The 23,291-nt window shown below is 40.2% G+C and overlaps 1 protein-coding gene across 7 annotated transcripts in view; it reads right to left on the reverse strand.

The window, feature by feature from the left end:
• LOC144668036 (progranulin-like) overlaps positions 1–23,291 on the reverse strand; it is an 84,253-nt gene that overhangs the window by 22,187 nt on the left and 38,775 nt on the right. For all 7 annotated transcript variants that reach the window (XM_078529763.1, XM_078529767.1, XM_078529764.1 and 4 more), the window contains exons 3-9: positions 19,717–19,854; positions 18,398–18,547; positions 17,832–18,062; positions 15,683–15,764; positions 11,653–11,762; positions 10,840–10,987; positions 1,954–2,051 (exon numbers count right to left, since the gene is read on the reverse strand). In XM_078529763.1, coding sequence (XP_078385889.1) covers positions 1,954–2,051; positions 10,840–10,987; positions 11,653–11,762; positions 15,683–15,764; positions 17,832–18,062; positions 18,398–18,547; positions 19,717–19,854 — 957 coding nt within the window. The remainder of the gene's footprint in view (positions 1–1,953; positions 2,052–10,839; positions 10,988–11,652; positions 11,763–15,682; positions 15,765–17,831; positions 18,063–18,397; positions 18,548–19,716; positions 19,855–23,291) is intronic.

Below are 23,291 nucleotides of genomic sequence, written 5' to 3' on the forward strand. Positions count from 1 at the left end.
GCAGAATGGGTGTAAAACTGGCAAATTAACTTCAACATTATAAGTGTAAGGTGTTACATTTTAGTAAGAACAGAAGTTACATGAAATGAAAAGTGGCAAGTAGCATTCACACCACACAAATGCCAGGCTACAACCACTATAACCATCTCCAACAAGAGGAAGTATAACCACATCCCCATAGCATTCAATGGCATTAACACTGCTGAATTTCCCCACCATTGCCTGTGTATGGTCAATGGTGATGCCATCGGAAACGGAAATATCATTTCCTCTCAAGCGATAACCTGTAGCCATTTTCCCATCTTTCGTTTGTCCCACATTGGAATGCAGGGCACCTGTTTGCTGAGGGCATCATAAAGCAGTAAAGCAAAGCCATTGCAAATGTTGAGAAAAGGTCTTCAGAGTCATTCCTGGCCCTGATTACCATAGTTATTCAGATAGTTTACACAATTGTAGTCTGGAGTCACTTGAGAACAGATGTGATCAACACTGCCGTGAGATTGGTGCCAAACTCCAAGCTTCACTACTTGCTACCCACAAACAGATCTCAGTGGGTACCAGCTACAGGGCTCAAAACAACTAACTGAATTAGGATGTGAAACAAGAAGATTTTAGAATAGTCCAATGCCATATCTGATCCGCACAATGAATAAACCCTAATGACAATTAAACTTTGAATCCTGATAACAAAGGCCCTAATCTAATGATCAATGTTATTTTACACTGCTCTTATTATTTTCTGTATTATTGTATATTACTTGGAAAAATTGTCTGTAAAATTTACCTCAAATCAACTCTTGGTTGATTTTATTTTTAAATAAATCTTTGAAGAAGAATTGGGGATGAGCAATAAATGCTGGCCTTGCCATGAGGCCCATATCCCATGAAGAAATAAATTCAAACAAACTCTCCAAAAATATTTTCCTAATAAGGTCTTGACAGCATTAGCAGGGTATTTAGAGCCAAGCTCAATCTTGACCTCAACTACAGCTCTACGCAGTTACTACCAGTATGGTTCACTCTCTCCTCTCTTATCTGAGCAACTGAAAGCCAATGATAGCATTCTACCATTCTTCCTAACAGAGAACTGTTAACTCATGCAGACCAACAAATAAGCCTAGGATCTTTCAGTCTGGTACCCATGTAAAAGTCAAATTTTGAAACTTTTTTTTAGGCAAAAAGTTAAGGGGTCGACTTTTCACAGGTAATGTTTTTGAGCTGCTTACTTTCAACTGCTGACACTCGCAGCTTTCACAGCCAGCAGAGAACTGTGCTGGGTATTTAGCCTCTCAGTTGCAGATGCTCATGGCTCACACGGAAGTGGATTGGAGAAATAAAGTGCCTAAAAAGGTACGTTTTTAATAACAATCCCTTTTCTTTTGCTATGGGGCCATAGGGCTGTGCATGGCAGCTCAGTAAGCTTACTCCCATTTCTGGGGAAGTTTAATATACTCGTGGCTCTCACTCACGCACACACAATGTACACACTGGCACTGCAGTTTGTTCCAACCTTACCTCCAGCATTTCAAAGAGAAATTAAACTTTCCCTGATGTTCACTGAAGATATCTCAGTGGGCAAATTGCATTCCGTGATCTAGCACCGATGCAGAAAGATCAAAAAAACTCCTGCTTTAAATCCTGATCTCTGCTGTGTTACTCTGAATGCAGAGTGGGACAGTGAGCTGAGTTGGAGTGGAGTGTCCTAGGAAAGTCGGTACGGTATATGAAATATTAAGGATTTTTTGGCCAAAAGTCAGGGTCAACTTTTACATGAAATCGACCATTACTTGAGTATATATGGTATTCAATACTTAAACTCAGAGTGTCAGGAGAATGCAGGACATTTGAATGCCACTTTGAATTGTTGCAGGAGTGCTGTTATAGTCCTCTGCAGAAAGACTGAAAATATGAAACATGCTAATCATTTCAAGTATACAGATAAACATTTCTTACTTTTGCTATAGGACAGCATCCAAAATCTCCAGAGGCGAGCTTGCAGCATGTATTGTCATCAGGGCAGGCCACTGTGTCATTGCACTGTACAACCTGAACTACAAAAGCAAATAAGGCAATCAACTAATGAAAGATAAAATCTAACGGGATCACATGGTGGGCGGGTGGCAGGAACAAGGGAAAGAGGAATAAGTGGATAATGATACAGGTTAAATATAATATACAAGAAACAAAAACATTAGTAAACTCAACAATTATAATTTTCTCCCTCAATGAGCTCCTGAAAGCATTCCGGGAGCTTATCATAAAAAACCCATCTGGTTCACTGATGTCCTTTAGGGAAGGAAATCTGCCGTCCTTACCTGATCTGGCCTACATGGGATTCCAGATCCACAGCAATGTGGTTCACTTTTAACTGCCCTCTGAAATGGCCTAACAAGCCACTCCATTCAAGGGCATTTAGGGATGGGCAATAAATAGTAGCCTTGCCAGCAATGATCACATCTCACGAAAATAGTAACAAAAACACGACGACCTAAAGCTTGGTAAAAGAGGTAAGAATTAAGGAGCCTCTTAAAAGAACAAAAGAGAGACAAAGGGTTAGGGAGGGAATTCGGCAGCTGATGGCACAACCACCAAGCGATTAAAAGCCAAAGAACAAGAGAGGCCAGAATTGGAGCAGTGCATATATCTTGAAGGGTGGTAGGGCTGGAGTAGGTTACTAGAAGGTACTAATATGGGAAATGATAAACAGCACATGACAAGAAGGGACAGAGAGCACAAATCTAAGGGGTAAATCAGCAGGTGAGGCTAGACATTACAAAAATAATACAAGGGTAAACTAAAGGTTCTGTATCTGAATGCACGCAGTATTCAAAACAAAACAGATGAATTGATAGCACAAATTGAAATAAATAAGTACAATCTGATAGTCATTACAGGGACATGGCTGCAGGATGGCATAGATTGGAACCTGAATATTGAAGGGTGCGTGATATTTAGGGAGGACAGGAAGCTAGGAAAAGGCAAAGAGGTGGCTCTGTTAATTAATTATGGTATTAGCACATTAGAGAGGGATGACCTAAGTTCAGGAACCAGGATGTAGAAGCAGTTTGGGTTGAGGTGAGGAATGATAGAGGCAAGAAGTCACTTGTGGGAGTGGTGTACAGGCCCCCTAATTCTAACTACATGATAGGGCAGAGCATAAAGAAAGAAATATTTGGAACTTGTCAGAAAGGTACAGCAATAATCATGGGGCACTTTAATCTACATATAGACTGGAAAAATCAGATTGGCAAAAGTAGCATAGATAAGGAGTTCAGAGAATATTTTCGGGATCGTTTCTTAGAACAGCACGTTCTGGAGCCAACCAGAGTGTATACTGGATCTAGTATTGTGCAGCAAGATAGGATTAATTGAAACCTCATCGTGAAAGCACCCCTAAGTAGCAGCGATCATAATATGACTGAATTTTACATTCAGTTTGAAGGAGAGAAGAGTGGGTCCAAGACTAGTATTTTAAATTTGAATAAGGGCAATTATGAGGGCATGAAAGCAGAGCTAGCTAAAGTGAACTGGCAAATGAGGTTAAGGGACAGGTCACTAGAGATGCAGTGACAGACATTTAGAGGGATACTTCAAAATGCATAGAATAGGTACATTCCAATGAGAAAAAAAATCCAAGGGGAGGACCCACCATCCATGGTTAATTAAAAAAGTTAAGGAAAGTATCAAACTTAAAGAAAAGCATATAATTGCTGATGGCAGGTCAGATGATTGGACAGAATGTAAAGAACAGCAAAGAATGATTAAAAGATTAATAGGGAGGGAAAAATTAGAGTACGAGAGAAAGCTAGCTAGAAATATAAAGACAGATAGTAAGAGTTTCTATAGATATTTAAATAAGAGATAAGTTAACAAAGTGAGCTAATATACAATACTAGACCTGGTATTGTGCAACAAGATAGGATTAATTCATAACCACATAGCGAAGGCATCCCTAGGTATCAGCGATCATAATATGGTTGAATTTTACATTCAGTTCAAGGGAGAGGAGAGTGGGTCCAAGACTAGGAGGAGGGAGGGAGCGCAAGCTCCAACAACTTATTGAAACCATGCCCATCCAGGACCCTCCACCCCTTCCCGTCCCTCTGACCCCGTCGCTCCTTCTAATCTCAGCCCTTGTCACACATTCACCATACCCTCTGACCTTCCCCTCTCTGATGCTAAATGCTCTGTACTTAGCATAGGACTCAGTTTCATCCCCTTATGCTCTCACCTCAATGAATTTCGGGCTTGACACGATGCTGAACATTTCTTCTGTCGCCTTTGTCTCCGTGCTCACTTTTGGGCAAGAGTCCTCCTCCCATTCAACAGACCCTTTCACCTGCCTCCAGTATTCTCCCTCTTGCCTGCTCTTGACCTTTTCATTGAGAACTGTCAGCGTGACATGGCCATCTTAATTCCTCTGCTCCTCTCACCCACTCCAACCTGTCTCCTTCTGAACTTGCTGCACTCCACTCTCTCAGGTCCAACTCTGAATTTGTTATCAAACATGCCGACAAAGGTGGTGCTGTTGTTGTCAGGCGTACTGACATCTAACTTGCCAAGGCTGAGCGCTGACTCTCAGACACTTCTCCTACCTCCCCCTGGACCATCTCCCCACCACCAAACATCAAGCCATTGTTTCCAGGACTGTCACCGACCTCATCTCCTCTGGAGATCTTCCCTCCATAGCTTCCAACCTCGGTCTCCCAACGCCACACAACCCGCTTCTAACTCCCTCCCAAAATCCACAAACTGTTCTGGTAGACCCATGTCAGCCGGTTCCTGCCCCACAAAACTCATTTCTTCCTATCTTAACTCCATTATCTCTCCGCTTGTCCAGTCTTTTCCCACCTACATTCACGATTCCATTGATGCTGTATGTCATATCGACAATTTCCAGTTTCCTGGCCCTAACCGGCTCCACTTCACCATGGACGTCCAATCCCATTACACCTCCATCCCCCACAAGTCTGAAGGCTCCCAGCTTCTTCCTTGAACAAAGGCCCGAACAATCCCCATCCATCATTACTCTCCTCCACCTGTGTGAACTTGTTCTCACTGAACAATTTCTCCTTTAACTTGTCTCACTTCCTCTTAAAAAAAAGGTGTGGTTATGGGTACCCGCATGGGCCCCAGTTATGCCAGTCTTTTTGTGGGGTATGGAGCATTCCTTGTCCAGTCTTACTCAGGCCCCCATTCCACAACCCTTTCTTCAGTACGTAGGTGACTGTATCGGTGCCGTTTCATGTTCTCATCTGGACCTGGGAAAATTTATCAACTTTGCTTCCAATTTCCACCCCTCTCTCACCTGCACATGGTCCATCTCCAACACTTCCCTTCCCTTCCTCTGCCTCCCAGAACCATGATAGGGTTCCCCTTGTCCTCACTTTTCACCCCAGCAGCCTCCGCATTCAAAAGATCATCCTCCACCATTTCCGCCAACTCCAACATGATGCCACCACCAAACACATCATCTCCTCACACCCCGTCAACATTCTGTAGGAACCGCTCCCTCTGTGACTCCTCCATCACCCCCAACTCCTCAACCCCTTCCCACGGCACCTTCCTATGCAATCGCAGAAGGTGCAATACCTGCCCCTTTACCTCCTCCCTCCTCACTATCTAAGAGCCCAAACATTCCTTTTAGGTGAAGCAACGCTTCACTTGCACCTCCTTCAATTTGGTCTACTGTACTCATTGACCCAATGCGGTCTTTTCTACACTGGGGAGACTAAACCTAGACTGGGTGACCGCTTTGTGGAACACCTTCGCTCAGTCTGTAAGCATGACCCAGACCATCCTGTTACTTGTCATTTCAACACACCATTCTGCTCTCATGCCCACGTCTGTCCTTGGCCTGCTGCAATGTTCCATTGAAGCCCTGCACAAACTGGAGGAACAGCACCTCATCTTCCGATTAGGCACTTTACAGTCTTCCGGACTCAACTTTGAGTTCAACAACTTCAGACCGTGAGCTCTCCCCTCCATCTCTACTCCTTTTTTAATCCAATTTTTTTTAACTTTAAATTTTAATTTTAATCCTTATTTATTTTCATTTTATTTTTTATTCATTCATTCATTTTTAAAATCCTTCCCCCCAACTCTACTATTCTGCCATTATCAGCACCTTGCCAATACCATTAACACTTCCTTTTGTCTCGTGTCCATGACACCTTTGTCAATCTCTCCTTAGCTTCCACCTATCTCTGATCTTCTATCTTGCTTCACCTCCTCCACCCCCTCTTAAACAGTATAAAATCCATCACATTTCTACTCTTTAGCTATGAGGAAGAGCCATACGGACTCGAAACATTAACTGTTTCTCTCTCCACAGATGCTACAAGACCTGCTGAGTTTTTCCCAGCATTCTCTATTTTTATTTCAGATTTTCAACATCTGTATTATTTTGCTTCCATCTTAAAGTGAACGTTGGTTCTATAGAAAGTGAGTCTGGGGGGTTTAATAATGGAGAATAAGAAGATGGCAGATGAATTGAACAGGTATTTTGTATCAGTTTTCTCTATAGAGGATAGAAATGACATCCCAGCAATAGCTGTAAATCTGGAAATGGAAGGGAGGGAGGAACTCAGGAAATTTATAAACAACCACGGAAGGGGTATCGAGCAAATTGTTGGAGCTGCGGGCTGACAAATCCCTGGGTCCTGAGGGACTTCATCCTAGGGTCTTAAAAGAAGTGGCAAGTGAGGTAGTTGATACCTTGACTTTAATTTTCCAAAATTCCCTAGATTCCAGGAAGGTTTCACTAGATTGGAAAATAGCAAATGTAACTTCTTTATTCAAAAAGGGAGGGAGACAGAAAGCAGGAAACTACTGGCCAATTAGCTTAACATCTGTCATAGAGAAAATGTTGGAAGCTATTATTATAGATGCTATGGCAGGTCATTTAGAAAAATTCAAGGCAATCAGGCAGAGTCAGCATGGTTTTGTGAAAGGGAAGTCATGTTTAACCAATTTATTGGAGTTCTTTGAAACAGTCACTTGCTGTGGATAAAGGGGAACCAGTGGGTGTAATGCACTTAGATTTTCTGAAGACATATGATATGATGCCACATCAAAATGAAGACATTTGATATGATGCCACATCAAAAGGTTATTGGGGAAAATAAAAGCTCATGGCGTAGGAAGTAACATATTGGCATGGATAGAAGATTGGCTAACAAGAAACAGAGTTGGCATGATGGGCCTATTTCTCATTGGCAGGATGTAACAAGTGGTGTGCCACAGGGATCAGTGCTGAGACCTCAACTTTTTACAATTTATATAAATGACTTGGATGAAGGGACCGAAGGAATGATTGCTAAATTTGCTGATGACACAAATCAGGTAGGTAGGAAAGTAAGTTAAGTAAATGGGCAAAGATCTGGCAATTGGAGTATAATGTGGGCAAATGTGAAATTGCCCATTTTGACAGGAAAAATAAAAAAAGCATATTATCTAAATGGTGAGAGATTTCAGAGCTCTGAGATTCAGAGGGATCTGGGTGTCCTAGTGCATGAATCACAAAGGGTTAGTAGCAGGTATAGCGAGTAATTAGGAAAGATAACAGAATGGTACTATTTATTGAGGGGAATTGAATATGAAAGTAGGGAGGTAATGCTTCAGGTGTCCAGGGCACTGGTGAGATTACATCTGGAGTACTGTGTACAGTATTGGTGCCCTTGTTTAAGATACGAATGTGTTAGCAGTTCAGAGAAGGTTAACTAGGCTAATACCTTGAATGGACAGCTTGTCTTATGAGGAAAGATTGGAGGGGGTAGGCTTATATCCACCGGAGTTTAGAACAGTTAGTGACAATGAAGATCATGAGCACCTAAATCGTTATTGGAAGTGGAAGAGGCACAGAAGTTTTAAAAAAATGTTTGCAGTAGAGAATCAATACCTTTGTCACACAAAAATCTATCGAGCTTATTTGAAGTTTTTGAATAATCTAGCTTCAACAGCTTTTTGGGGCATGCTCCAGCTCCCCATTATGTTTTGTCATGAAGCTATTAATGTATATAATATTTTGGAAAATATTTTTCTTTTAAAACAGAGGTTTACTCTGCAGAGGTGTCTTAATTGGATTAAAGCCAGCTAGCCTGGGTGCTTTGATATGTACTAGTTTTGATATGCAAGAGAGATAGCGTGCATTTGCATTTTGAATAGCGCATTCAAGAAGTGGGTTGAAAACTTGATGCCTTTCTAAGAGCTACCAAGCAATATGTTTATATTACTAATAAAATTGGTACACTGAATTCAATTGTTAAAAGGTAAAGTTCAAAGAGACTGGTGAGACAATGAGAATTTGAATTCAATCAGTAGTGGTAGGTATTGCTTTAGTAGTTTCCGGGTGTGCAGGTAGAGGAAATGTATGGTCAAAAGGCAGATGCAAACCTCCAACTGGCTCTACAGTGAAAAGAACCTCATTTTTGAATTTGTAAGGTGAAAATGCTTTGCCTGGTGTTTTGGTTAAGTCTATGGGTTGCTGTTGCCTTAATGGAGATTAGTTTGGGAATTTGTTAGAAGTTATGATAATAGTAATTTGTAGCCATGTGTACATATATTTTAACCTGTGTAAATTAATAAAATGTTTCATTTAGTTTAATGTAAAACCTCGAGAACTAGTGGTCTGATCCCTGAGTTTAGAGTTGCATCTCAAACATAACACTTAAAATTATTGGTTATGACAGTTATTTAAAGTTTCCCTCTGGGATTTTTTAAATAACTCCACTTTACCAACTGCATTGGACATAAGAGTTATGTGGGAACTAGCGGCTCTGGCATCACCCTCTAATCCACCTCTAACCCCCTTGTTCTGGCCTCCCCCACCAGAGGAAATACAGGTAGTTTCTCTCTATTAAGATGCCAGCACAGGTGGTCAATCCCAGTTCTCTGCAAGTGTTCAGTTGGCCAAGTTCCTGCAGTGAACATATCAAGCTAAAGAACACAGTGTGTTAATGGGAGTTAGTGACCCCAGTTACCAAGATCTCATGGAGATAGCTGGATTATCTTTGGAGATCAGATGTTTGCGTTAGATATTTTCCAACGGTTGGCACAGGCTCGATGGATCAGGTGGTCTGTGTGTCTTTTTTTGTAAGTTTGTAATGTAATAAACCAACAACTGACATTTGGTACGTGGTCAAGAGGACTGCTTATAAAAAAAGTCATGTACATTTAAGTTGCTATGCACGATCACATGGCATTACAAGAGAAATCTCTAACAAACTGGGATCACTGGTACAGTTAAGACTAAGCTGAGATCCATGGTGGTGACCTTCAGGTTTTATTTTGTAATGGAGAATTGCAAGGCTTGGCTGAGCAACAGATCTCACAGAGTTGTATTTTGCAGTTAGTCCAATCGAACAGCATTCCTAACACCTCTATAACCTTTCCTTTACCTTTCTCTGAGGGTGTGTTTATGGATGGTTAGATAGGGTAGATTTCCAAGACAGGATTTCAGATTGCCTGGTCCAGAGCCCAAAACAAGGGCCATGTATTATTTGTTCCAATTGTCATATATTGCTCAAGTGCTTGCCACACCTGTTCATTATGGGTGCAGCTGTGCTTCGTCAGTGGCTGTGGGGGTGGTATGTGTGAAGAACAGAAGTGTACCTCCTCGCTGTTTGCAACAAGAGCTGCATTGGCTTACAATTGTTCTGCAATGGGATCTCTAATCGGTAAGCCTAACAATAGCTGGGCTGAGTCTAAGAATCAAGGGGCACGATCTCTCTTGTCCCTTGGACTGCTATCCAGAATAGATGAATGCAGAGACATGGGGAGTGTACAAGTGTGCATGCCCTTTTGACCACAGCCTCTCAGAGAGAGAGAGAGAGAGAGGGAGAGAGAGAGAGAGAGAGAGAGAGAAAGAGAGAGCGAGAGAGAGAAAAAGAGAGAGCGAGAGAGAGAAAAACAGAGAGAGAGAGAGAAAGAAAGAGAGAGGGAGAGAGCGAGAGAGAAAGAGAGCATGTGCGCACTTGTGTGTGCGCGTGCATCTGTGTGAGAGAGAGGTAGAAAGAATCACAAACGGACTGTGTTGATCTCCCAAGAGGAATATGGATATATTCCAGCATTCCAAGTCGGGACATATGTAAACTAAAGGGTGGCTGGTGAGTTTTGTGGTGGGGGGGAGACGGAGAGGAAGGGAGGGCAAAGAGAAATTATTTTGTATAGGCATGCATTTTCCCAGAACTCACAAAGCTAGGATACACTCTTACAATATGTCAATGTCTCAGAATGCAACATTGCTCAGTTCACCAGAGGCCCTCAGAAGTGAAAAGCAGATCTTTTTAATGTTTCAATAAAAGCAAAAATCTGCAGATGTTGGAAACCTGAAATAAAAACAGAAGATGCTGGAAAAACTCATCAGGTCTGGCAGCATCTGTGGACGGAGAAACAGTTAATGTTCTGAGTCCGTATGACTCTACTTCAGAGCTATAAAGTTGTCATACGGACTCTAAACATTAACTCTGTTTCCCACTTCACAAATGCTACCAAACTGCTGAGTTTTTCCAGCATTTTCTGTTCTCTTTAATATTTAGACTGACTTCAAGCTCAATGGAAAAAAGGTACCTTTCAAACTCAATAGATGGATTATCCTTTGCTTAACTCAATATGTCTTCAATTTAGCAAAGTGACATAACATATTAAGGTACAAAAACAACAATCAGAAGAAATTTGATTTTTAAATTCTCATCCCAAGAATCATCCAGTTTCCTCAGTCTGAGCAGTAGTTTTTAGGTCCCAGTGTGAGGCAAACTCTTAAATTCATTAATATAGATTAATCCTTCTATTAATTAGAGTGTAGATTACCTAGTTAAAGTAAAAGAAAATTTGCAATACCTTTAGTATTCTTCACTGTAAATCGCCTGTGAGCTGGAAACTTTTTCCACATTTCCATCATACCAAACTGAGACACACACTTGGACTGCTTCAGGTCACACTTGGTTTCGGAAGGGCAGCAGTGCAGACGGTCCTCACAGCACACAGCCTATACAAGAAGTGATTAAGCAACAGGTACAAGAGCTCATTCTATATTGTCAGCATGAAATGAATATTTACTAATCAAAAAAGGGAGCTGATAAATAACCTACATTCATGTGCAAATCCATTCTATAGTTAGTTTTGTACCTAAAGTTGGTTGCCTCTGCAGCTTTTAACATTAACCTTTGAGATATTAAATGTCCACACATCACATCATTGAAGCCACAGCACAACTATGCACTGTAATCCTATCTCGTTTCTCCCTGTTATGAATCATTGAAATCAAAGCATGTAAAGAAACATATCAAAATAATTAATAGCAAATCAGAAAACAAACTTTCTAACAGGTTTCTATTGTTTTCCTTTAGAATGTCTCTCTCTTGAGACACAGGTGGTGCTGAAAAGGCTACATTTACTGAGAACGGCAACTGTTTGCATCAAGAGTCAACCAAATAAAGTTACATGTGGGCCAGATTGGGAAGGGATGGTAAATTCCCGTCCCTAATCAATTGGGGTTTTATAAAATCTAGCCCAAAAATTAATAAATTTATTGAATTAAGCTTCACAATTCATCATCGCGGGATTTGAACTTACAACCTCTGGATTGCTAGCAAAGTGCCATAGCTACTACACTATCACGTATGTGCATTGAATCAAAATGCCAAACTATACCTTTTGCAAAGGGCAGCACCCCCACTGCTGATCCGGAAGTAAACAACATGTTGAGCCATCTGGGCACTCGGATGCCCGATCTGGGCAAATAATTGCTTTTACATTCTTATCTGTGAACAACAAATCTTATTTCAGTCTCAGCAGCATGGTTATTTTGCACCAATGCAACTCAAAAATACACAGGTCATGACCAGGATTGTTACTTGCGACTCATGTGACCCTCTGAGGAAAGACAATGGAATTTAGTTTTACTAACGTTTTTAAGTGGCAGACTGTGGTGATTATCAGAAAGTAACAGATGTGGACAAAGTCCAGTCTGTGTTGGTCCTGTTACTATAGAAATTTTACAGCATAGCAGGAAGCCATTGAATCCACCATACCTGAGCTGACTCATTGCGAGAGCAATTGTACTTACTCCCGCACAAACCACTTTTTTGTTCACATAATCCTGATTAAATTCCTCATTCTTAAGTACTGTCCAACTGCTTTTTAAAATTACTTATGGAATCAATTTCCACCATTTTTTCGGGTAGAGCGTTTCAGACCTGACAACTTGAAGTGAAAAGATTTCTTATCTCCAATCTGGATCTTTTGTCAATAATTTTAAATCTATGATCGCTGACTATTGATCCACTCACCAAAAGGAGCAGCTTTTCTCTAACAAAATCTATTATTTTGAAAACTTTCATTAAAGAGAGAAAGTTGGATAATATAGAAGAGTAGATAAGTTCAGGCTTACAAGGCATTAACTTTGCAAGATACTGCTTTAATGTAATTTTAAAAAAACTAATGTAATGCTGGGTTTTATAGCAAGAGCAATGGAATGTAAAGTTGAGACATAATCTTGAGGTCATGAGGTTATCTCTGTTCAAAGAAGAATAGTCCCAAACTTTTCTAACCTCCCATCATAAAGGACGTCTCACATTTAGCTAGAGTTGCCTGTCTGAAACAATTCTTTTCTAAAAAGAAAAAGCCTTCCATCCACAACAGCACCCCACTCCCAACCAAATTATGTCATCTTGCTCACTCAGATTAGAAAAAAAACATAATTAAGTAATCTGTGATACGACACACTGATCACTTAAGCCCGAAGGCTGTGCCATTTCAGTCTTTGAGAATGAGGCACATCAGAGAGACTCCCAGTGCAAGATTGATCAGCTGACTATGAAACTGAACATATTGTTTGTTTGTTCTGCTCAGTAAAGGGCTATCAGTTAAGTTCATTTTCAAAACTTAGCCCAGTTCTTAAGAGATGCTAGGTGTTGCTCAAGATTCCAAGCAACTTACTACACAAGGGGACACAAATAGGGCATCAGGAATTAGATCTCATTGCAGTCTTCCTGTCATCTAATATTCAAATTAAAGCTTGGTTCTTCATAAACTGGCAGTCAGATACTAAAATCTTCAGGGGGCAAAATTTTCCCACCATGGTGGGGGCATTTTACGTGGGCAGGCCAATTAAGGCCTGCCCAGCGTGACATCCACTAGGAAGCGCTATGCACTCCCTGTGCAGGCCGGGGGGCGGGGAGATTCCCTCAGCCAAGAGTGCATTCTTTCGTGCATGTACATAAAAGAGTGCACTGATCTCCCTGAGGCTAAGTGCCGCCTCAGGGAGATCAGCTCTGAACTAAAACTTGCAATAAAAATGATAGAAAAATTTCCCTGACATGTCCCCTCATGTTGTCACATGAGCTGGGACATGTCCATAACTGTAACCAAAACCTTTATTAAAAATTTAAATATCCTCATGAAACCTCATCCTGTCCGTGGATGAGATTTCATGCTTTTTCTGAAGCCCGCCAGGGCTCCCGGCCTGCCTGCCAACCTTAAAGTTGGACGGACAGGTCCATTAATGATTTAAATTAGTTTCTCAATGGCCTCAATAGGTAGTTGACAGGTCGGTGGGCGCACAGCTGACCCCATTACTCAGGTTCATGAACCGGTTCCTCCAATTAACTTGAGGCACTTCCACTTCTGTAATAGTTGCTTTTCAACAAATTTGTCAAATCTTATGACCAGCTTGCTGAACTATTGCACAAGCAGTTGTCCCCCACTGATATGTTGGCTAGATGATATAAGCAGTGAGCTCTACAATTCTGGTTTGCATAGGGCTATAAAAAAACAATGTGGACAGGCCATTCATCCAAACTACACTGGAGCTTGATCGCCAAGGGATGCAGTTGCTCCCATATCCCTCTATTTCCCTTTCTCTCCAACCATTTATCTAACCAGTTCTGAAATGTTAACTAACCCTAGCAAATGCACTCCAAAGCTTCACAACACTTTAAAAAAAAAGCTTCCTAAATCTCTTGCCTTTAATCTTATATTGTGGCAATTTAGACCTCTCAATAACCAGAAACAATGTACTCTGTCCCATCCCTTCATAACTTTAAACACCTCTATCAAATCATCCCTTAATCTCCTCTGAAAAAATTGCGGATTTTTTTTTTTAAGAACGAAGTTTTTCTTCCCGTTTGAGTTGCCTCATAGCAGGCAGCATCCACATTAGTGTCTCAATGCTGTCACCCATAATGAAGCCCAAAAGTGCAAAGTACTCCAACCGTGATGTAGCTAAGCCTTTTTTCTACATTAATTATGTCGCAACTTTACATTCTATAGCTCTTGCTTTAAAACCCAGCATCACGTTAACTTTTTAAAAATTACATTAAAAGCAGCATTTGCAAAATTTATGCCTTGTAAGCCTGAACTCATCTACTCTGTTACATTATCCAACTTTCTCCCTTTCCAAAGTATAATTGTTACTTATTTTAAAAACATGTCACTTCATTTACTGGCAATTGAATCCCAACTGCCACTTTTTTGTTCATTTTCATTCATCTTATCAATGTCCCTTTTGTTGCTTCCTGTCATTTTCAATTACTTAGATTTTCTAATTCAGCATTTTGAAAATTTAGACACAAGAAAGAACTCACCAAAATGACAATTTGCAAATTATGTTTGTGCTAATCTAGCATGTACACAGGGAGCTTGGATCCTAACTCAAACCTCCAAATACAGCAAGTATAGGACTATTATCCCGCAGGACCAAGATGCTGATCTACAAGGCCTGTATACTCAGCACATTGCTGTATGGCAGCGAAGCCTGGATAACTTATACCTACCAAGAACAAAGGCTTAATAACTTCCATCTCTGGTGTCTATGATGTATGCTTGGCATCACATGAAAGATAAAGTCACCAATGAACAGCCCTTTCTAGGGTAAATATGCTAAGCATGCTAACACTAATCAAGCAAAAAAGGCTTCACTGGCTTGGGCATGTGCACAGGATGGAAGATGGCTGAATCCCCAAGGACGTACAAAACGGTGAAGTAACCTGTGCCAAGAGACCAGCAGGGCACCCAAAGCTCTGATTCAAGGATACTGTCCAGAGATGCAAAAATCCTCAGTATCAATCACAACAAGTGGGAAATTCTAGCTGGCGATCGATGCAAATGGCGGCGCCAGCTGTGGCCAGGAGTTCGCCACCACAATGATGTGGTTTCAGAAGCTCCAAAGCATACGCCAGCGCTGCAAACAAGGCATCAACAGAGATCATCCTGTGCCATCAACGAGGGATAACACATGTGGCACACTTTGTCTTCCAGAATTGGCTTGATCAGCCATCATACATAGAGGTGATCTCATCTGACCTCACCAAAGTTCTCAGGCTACATTCACATCATCACCTGCAGATGGAAGGATGCCAACCAAACAGAACCATTATCCAGTATTCACCAGTGAATTTAAAGCCAGTTAGTAAAGTGATACTTATTAAAATTTAAAGCACAAGTCTAAACTCTTTCTGTATCAAAAATTAATTTAACCTCCTGCCATTTTAGTATATTGGGAGGAGCTACAAAAAATGAATATTTATAACTAACAGTACCCCTTCCAAACTTTTTCTTGTCCTTGATAGAAAATAAAGATGAGAGTGGGGAGAGAATGAGAAAAAAAGCAATTATTTTCATCACTACAATCTAAATATTTGTCAGATTAGGCTTATATTCACTTAATATGCATTCTGCTTACCAATGGGTTTGATGCAGGTTTTTTGTACTTTATCGCATTTGAAATCTTTTGGACAGCAATAATTGTCATCACAGCATACAGCCTGAAAATAGAATGGTGCTTTGTGGTAAATTTTCAGCAAGCATGCAAAGTTTAAGATAGATGTGATCACCTAAAATAAATTCCCTTAATCCACCCCAAAACTGCGATACTGAAAGATAACGTGAACAGAGGATGCCAGTATCCAGTGCTGGCACATGTGTTATGGACATGATGGAAGCAATATTTTGGGCTATATAGCCAACTTTTACCTAGGCCTTTCTCAGTTTGTGATAACTAAACTGTCTACTCTGTAGACCTCTGCTCAGTCAGTATTCCCTCAGAACCAAATCAACTGAATAACTTAAGGGCTGGAAAACAGAGATTTTGTGATTTGACTTTGCTTTAAATATTTTGGTTTGAACTTTTTTTTACAACTCACTGAAGTTTAGCAGTGTTGGCCCTTTAAGGTGATCCTGAACTTTGTCTGAACCCACAGTTCCATCAACTTAACTAAAATAGTACAACTATTATTTCTGGATATGTGCCATGCTTACAGCAGCAATACTTTTAGAATTGGTGCTCAAGGATTCATTGTGATGTTAAAAGTCAAGTGAACACACTCCAGTTCCTTAGTAAAAGGTCCATTTGGTCCATTTCTGTTATTTCACGCTGGTGATCACGAAATAAATCCTTCTGTCAGCCTTTAAATCTTGTCCTTGAAACAGAAGCAGCTGTAATGTCAGTAGTGATCGATCGTTTCAGTGCTTATTAGGTTTCCTGTTGCTCTGTAAGGCAACAGGGATTGAGGCCTAAGGTACTGCTGTAACAGCTGGAGGCTACCCAGGAGCTACAAGACTATCACAGTGCATTTAAAAAAAATGGCCCCATATACTAGGTAAGCCAACCCTTTTCTTGGTCTACTATGCTCTCACTGGTAGGCAGATTTAAATTGTGTACAGGCCACACAAACTGTGCACTTAAGTTTCCTCTGAACTCCAGGGGTACTACATTCCTGCTTCAAGTTGTAGGGAGACCAGAGTGCCATCACATGCAGTAGCATATAACCCACCAACACTAATTGATTGAGCTACTTATCATATAGCTGAACTGCACTTACACCCTGGAGCATAATGAGGTGGCATCTTTTGGGACTTTTTGACCATTTTTCTACAGAAAAGATTTGGGGGTGTTAGGCTATTGGGAGGAGTTACTTCTAAGTGTTGCTTTAAAAAAAAACCAAATTGGATTTGCACAGATTGTAGCCATTTGGAGCAAGAGTATTATGCTCAGTCAGTCATTGCTGTTACACAGGTCAAAGGAGAATAATCAGAGAATCATCATTTCACCCAAGAGCTCCCAAATATTCACAATATTAGGGAATACAAGGTCCATTTCAGTGGTGCTCTGCACTAACCTAGTTTCAAAGGGAGGGAGGGAGCAAGCAAGGTAGGTTTGAGTAGCAACACTTCTAGCCAACCCCTGAAAGGGTCAGGGAGGGAACAAAAGAAAAGGATCAGGAAACAAGCCCCAATTTCCTTGAGGCCAGAAAAGCATTAGCAGTCAGATTTTTGAAATAAAGAGATGAAGTTAAAAGGTATCTTAAGTCAACCTATTTTTGGGGGGAAAAATATGGTGTACTCTATTTTGTATCATTACACAGAGAGAGAAGTTGGTTTGATTGAAGCACGGGAATCTGATAACTGTCGCCCTATGTTCACTCACTGTGGAAAAAAGCAGCTTAATGATTCATATCAAGCCTTGCCTAGCTAAGCATTTGTTTAATCCGACTCAGAATAAAATGGTACACTTGTGATAGGCACAAATATCCAGTTTAAAATCACAAAAGTATTATTGGTACACCTCTAGGTTGCACTATTACACATTTAAATAGAGGGAAGAGAGTCAACTGTCATAAAATTTAGATGCTGAGATCCCTCGCTGGAGCTACTGAATAGAAAGCACACCTAAAAATTTGCAATGCAAGGGTAATAAAATTATAACGAAGATCTGACTCATCACTGTGCACCAATATATAGTTTCACCCACTTGGCAGTACCTAATAGTTGTAGCAATGCTTAAATAGTTTACAAAGATAGTCCATAAAATGATAACTTAACTCAGAACTTACATCTTTCATAGGACAGCAACCCCAACCAAAGTTCTTAGATGTGCAGCAAGTGTATCCCCCAGAACAGGACATGTTCCCACAAAGCTCACTCTCAGCAGTATGCAAGTTTCCTACTCCAGAAACCAATGGCAACTTTTCTTCCTTAACTCCAGTTCTTTTACATTTGGCTTCGTTCAGGTCACATTCGTACCCTTTTGGGCAGCAATGCTCCCAATCCTTGCAAATAGTTGCCTGCAACCAGAAACCAGTGAAAATAGAGGAATATTTTTATAGCATTCTGACGATACAAGGTAATGAACCGAGAAAATGCAAGGTTTACACTGAATTATTGAACATTAGGATTCTATACACTTGGGATAAAGAAGTCCTCTTCAATGTGAACAGGTTTATTAAGTTTCATCTATTTACATTAAACTTTTGTTTATGAAAAATTATTTAAATTTTATATCACATGGTATAACCAGTCTAATATTTTTACTATTAAATACCATTTGCATTGTTTATATTAAAACACTTTATGGAAGTCATGAGAAAGCTACTGCTAAAATTAAAATATGTTATTATACCTCAGTAAGTGGGCAGCAACCATAAAAACCTTTTGACGTAGGCATACAAGTGTATTCAGGGGGACATTCAGTATTATCCAGACACATGTTCTCAGTCACTGCATTGGGTGTTCCCGCTTGAACCAGGGGGGTGGCTTTTGCTTCTTCCCACTAGAATTAAATAAAAATATGTGAAACTGAAGTGATTGCCCATTCTTGGGTACTGTACAGATCAACTCCCAGTTAGTCATGGTCTGCTAATAGAATCCCTGTGGGCCCAACACAAAACTACACTACTTAGGCCACTCACCTTCAGAATCATCTCGTTTCTTAATGTGGTAGTAGATTTTGCTTAACAAGATGAAAGTGCAGCTAAAGCTTTGAACAAAGCACCTCCTTGGTCATGAGGCTCATTGTGTACCTTCAGAAGTGAATTTAACCCAAATTAAACCTCTGTTCATGACAGCTCATTGGATATAATTGCCCTAGCACCAATTTGATTTATTACAATAATTTTCTAAGCACATCTGTTATGGCAGCAGAAGATTGGTTCCTATGTAACTGGTACTTAGAACAGTAAAATCTCCCATGGCGATGCTGTTTCTGCACTTCTTCCCCCCCCCCCCCCCCCCCCCGCCACATGAGCAGTCTATGTCTGCACAATCCCAACTAAACAGAAACAAAATTAGTTTTTTTGGGTAGTTTGTGGTAATCTCAGGTGCAATTGCTCACTATTAATCAGTCCAGAAGACCACCTGGAGTTTGGAAAATTGGCTTTCAATGTTAAGATTTTAAAAATAGATGGCCCAATGGGAAAATGCAGCACAGAGCCACACAAGCTCGGAAATCAGTCAACCTTCTTGTGATACTCAACATATATGTTACTATATAGTAAACCACATAGACATTTGTATGTAACATTCCATCAGACTTGGTAGTGGTCAATTTCTGACCAACATTCATCAACCACTTTTGCACATCAAGGATGGGCAACTCGTAAAGTATTAATAGAATTGCACCACAGCATGAATCACATACAAAAATGGTCAGATAACTCCTGAATATAGAAGCCACAGGAGAAATGCAAATACTTAAAAATGAAAATAATCTAAAGCTAGCATGGAAAAATCAAGAAGTAACCTCAGTAGAAACAGCAAGAAAAATAATGGAGGTGAAAACATTTTAGAGGTATCTAAATATAAACTTGCCCAATATTTGAAAAGACAGTCGTAGGTTGAAAAATTAATTATATATACATTTGTAGATAGAATTATTGGATAAACTTTCTAATGTTGAAATTACAGCACAGGACACAATAGTTCGAACCATCACAAAGTTACCATGTTAGTCTCGGTGTGAATTGCTGGAACTTTCTTCATCCAGGGAACTCTACTCAAACCACCACGACAGATTAAATGCACGAGATCACAGGTGGTATTTTCAGGGCAACAGTGCAAGAAATCTGAACAGCAAACCGCCTGTGACAGAAAAAAACATGCCATGAGATTTGCAAACTTTAAATACAGCAGCTTAGCTTTTTCTAAAATAAAGGCAAAATACTGCGGATGCTGGAAATCTGAAATGAAAGCAAAAAAATGCTGGAAAAACTCAGCAGGTCTGACAGCATCTGTGGAGAGGGAGACAGAGATAAGATTTCAAGTCCATATGACTCTCCTTCGGATCTAAAGGGAGGTAGGGATGTGGTGAAATATATACTGATTAATGGGGGTGGAACCGGTGAAGCTGGATAGAAGGCCAGTGATAGATAGAGGCAAAGGAGAGATGGCAAAAGATGTCATAAACAAAGGTCAAAGAGTTGTTAATGTTGGTGGTACTGGCTAAATGAGGTGCTAATGGTGACATTAAGAAAGCAAAATGTGATAAAGGCCGGACCACCTGAAGGTCAGTTAGTTCCCGTCAGGGACGAGGCCATTCATGATTGAAAATATTTAGATACACAAAAAGAAGGCCTTCTAAACTACACTAAGTACAAAAGCTAAAAACTGTACCAGCTTTCAATGGAGTCAATATTTGAAAAGTGGGTAGAATTTAAGCACCACAGGTTCAGTTAAGTTCGATGCAAGTTTAACATAAGATTCAAAACCACAGGAGGTATGAGATGCCTGCCGAACAGTTCAATTTTGTAGACACCTTTCAAGAACCATTCTGAGTTCATCCACTGAATTTCATGCCTCAAGTCAACAAACTGATATAGATGCCCTAACACCATGAGCCAAGTAACGTGTCTTGAGCCTATCAGGAAAGTTAGAATATCGCAGCCCAATGGGCTACAGTCATGGTACAAACGCCAACAAAACCATTTTTATTCCACATTAGGATCATGACAGTATGCACCACAGAGTTGGGTTGGTCAGGCCAGTCCTCCCAGATTGTCAAATTAAGATTCTGGGAAGCTCTGTACACTTAACCAGTAATAGATCCCGCATGCAGAAAAAAGCTCAGACGAAGAAAAGCCCAAAAACCAGCTTTGCTTTGACCATCAGGGAGAGATTACTGAGATGACTGGCTGTTCCTACTTGCATCATTTGACTGACCCTTGGTACAAGGAAACTATGGGATGTCATACAGAAACAAACCATTCAAGGAAACAAAGTTGCTAGACTACTCTCATTCTTCAACAAAGAATCTCAGCACTATTTTGGTATGAAACTTCCTGCTATTAGATACATGATTATCACGCACTGACAATACTTGGGACATTGACTGATAATGAAACCAAAGGAGACTAGTAGATTCAACACCTACAGCATATTGATGAAGGTCTGAGGAGTCACTTAAGGAGATACTGTAGATGCTACTGGCAGAAAGATACCGATATGTTCACAAAGACCCAATTCATCAGATGTGACAGAAGCAGGGCTCAATCATGTCTCAAACAAATCCGTAGCCTATTACTTTTATTATTAAATTACATAAACAGAATGCGAACTTAAAACTGCCTTCAGTTGGCTGCACATGAGGCAGGGCTCTTAGCTTGATGTGAAGGAGAGGAGGAAAACAACCACCATCTGACCTATTTCCTCTGGTGGGGGAGATCTAGGGAAGCATTACCTTAAAATTACAGCTAGATTTTGTGGAGTACAGTCAGAAGGGGTCGTGGAAACCAAGCTCTCACCAAAAGCTGTTGAGGTTAGTTTAAATAGAACACTTTTAAAATGAGATTGATAGATTTTTATTAGGCAAGGATATTAAAGAATATGAAACAAAGGTGGGTAAGTTATGATACAGATCAGCCACAGACTAATTAAATACTGCAACAGGCTCAAGGGGCTGCGTGGTCTGCTCGTGTTCCTATAACCCAACCAATTCACCAATATTATCTATATTTAAAAATTATCAGAAAATACCACCTTGCTGAAATGTTGATGTGCGCAAGTTTGTGGACTGGAAAGGGAACGAAACTAGCAGCCCAAAAATTCCTGTAACTGGTCAATGAAAGACAACCCTCACGAGTTAGAATTTCCCGTACCCATTTAATGTTCACATTTTGCATGGCAAGTTGCAGCAAGTGGTAAATAACAGCAGGGTAGGACCCTCTATAGGAAACCTGGCACCTGGGGACTATGAGTAAGCAACCAAATCTCCTTAACCAACCAGATTTAATTATAGTGAAATGAACAGTGCAACTGACTGAAGCAGGAAGTTTAATTGAAAATAATGAATTCAATGTTAGATCAGCCACTAAGAGAAAAAGGCGGAAAGAAATATTGGATTGTGAGAGACAAAGTTAAAAAACGAAATTTTTAAATTTCTAACAACTAAAAGCTAAAGGAATGGGGTTAATTTTCAGTGCCAGAGGTTGTTTGGCATTAATATTTAACATGTTGTTAAAAGGGGTACTTAGACTGAAATGGACAAGCTCAAACTTTGTGATGAGTTTACTTGGTATCTAATATTCAAATACAGGAAAGCAACACACCATCCAATGCATTTGAATGGTGAATCAAACAATGAGATACCATTTTTGCAAAGCTAATGGTGAGGTACTGCATTCAGACAATGACTTCCAGAACCTTGCAATTAATTGCACATCTGCCTATACCTGATGCTACGATGCAATTTGCACACAAAGCAGTTAGTCTCACCGTTATTTTGACATGAAAATGGGCCACTATCTTTAATGGTTAAGATATCAAGGATGTCTCAATCTAGTTAAAATTGTTTCAGATCTTAGCAGACTTGAGATCCAGACAATGTAAGGCAGGTTTCCAAATAACACATCTGCAAATACTCTGTTTTTATGTTGTTTTTGATCTTATGTATTGAAAGCTATTTTTGGAAGTTCTGAAAAGATAGAGGTTTTCAAAAGAGTTTCAGTTCCTGTTTTAAATCTTTCCAGTGGATGCAACTAAGAGATATTATAGACACAGCATATCAGAGGTTAAGCTCCAGAAACTATTAGAATGAGCTTCTAAAGAGTCAACATTTTTGAGTTTTAAACAATTTAAACACAGTCAGTAACAGCTAGTTACTTGCCATTTGCTTTTAGATTCTGTATTGTTCTTACCTATGTAAGCAAAATGTCTGTCCGTTTGTTGGCAAACTCCTCAGAGGACCTTGGCCCAATCTCCACCAACTTGGTGGGATGATACCAAAGGGGCATGTCATAGAGGAGTTGTCATCTAACCACCGCTAATCACTCATCTAACCAACCAGGGGTGGGGGGGATAATTTTGGCCTCCTAGTAGGGGGTCTCAGTCCTGCCTATGCTGTGTCCCTGCTGGCACTGCAACTCAGGCATGCTTTAACCAACTTTAACATACATTCCAAGAAGTACACAACACATTTATGTCATAAATCCCTGGCTTTCTATCATATTTCATTTGCTTTTTTTCCTTAAGTATATGAAACAAATAAAATATATGTTCTGAGACACTATCCGTTAGTAAGGGAA

The sequence above is a fragment of the Cetorhinus maximus genome, chromosome 25, assembly GCF_964194155.1.
Source record: "Cetorhinus maximus chromosome 25, sCetMax3.hap1.1, whole genome shotgun sequence".
Classification (NCBI taxonomy): Eukaryota; Metazoa; Chordata; class Chondrichthyes; order Lamniformes; family Cetorhinidae; genus Cetorhinus; species Cetorhinus maximus.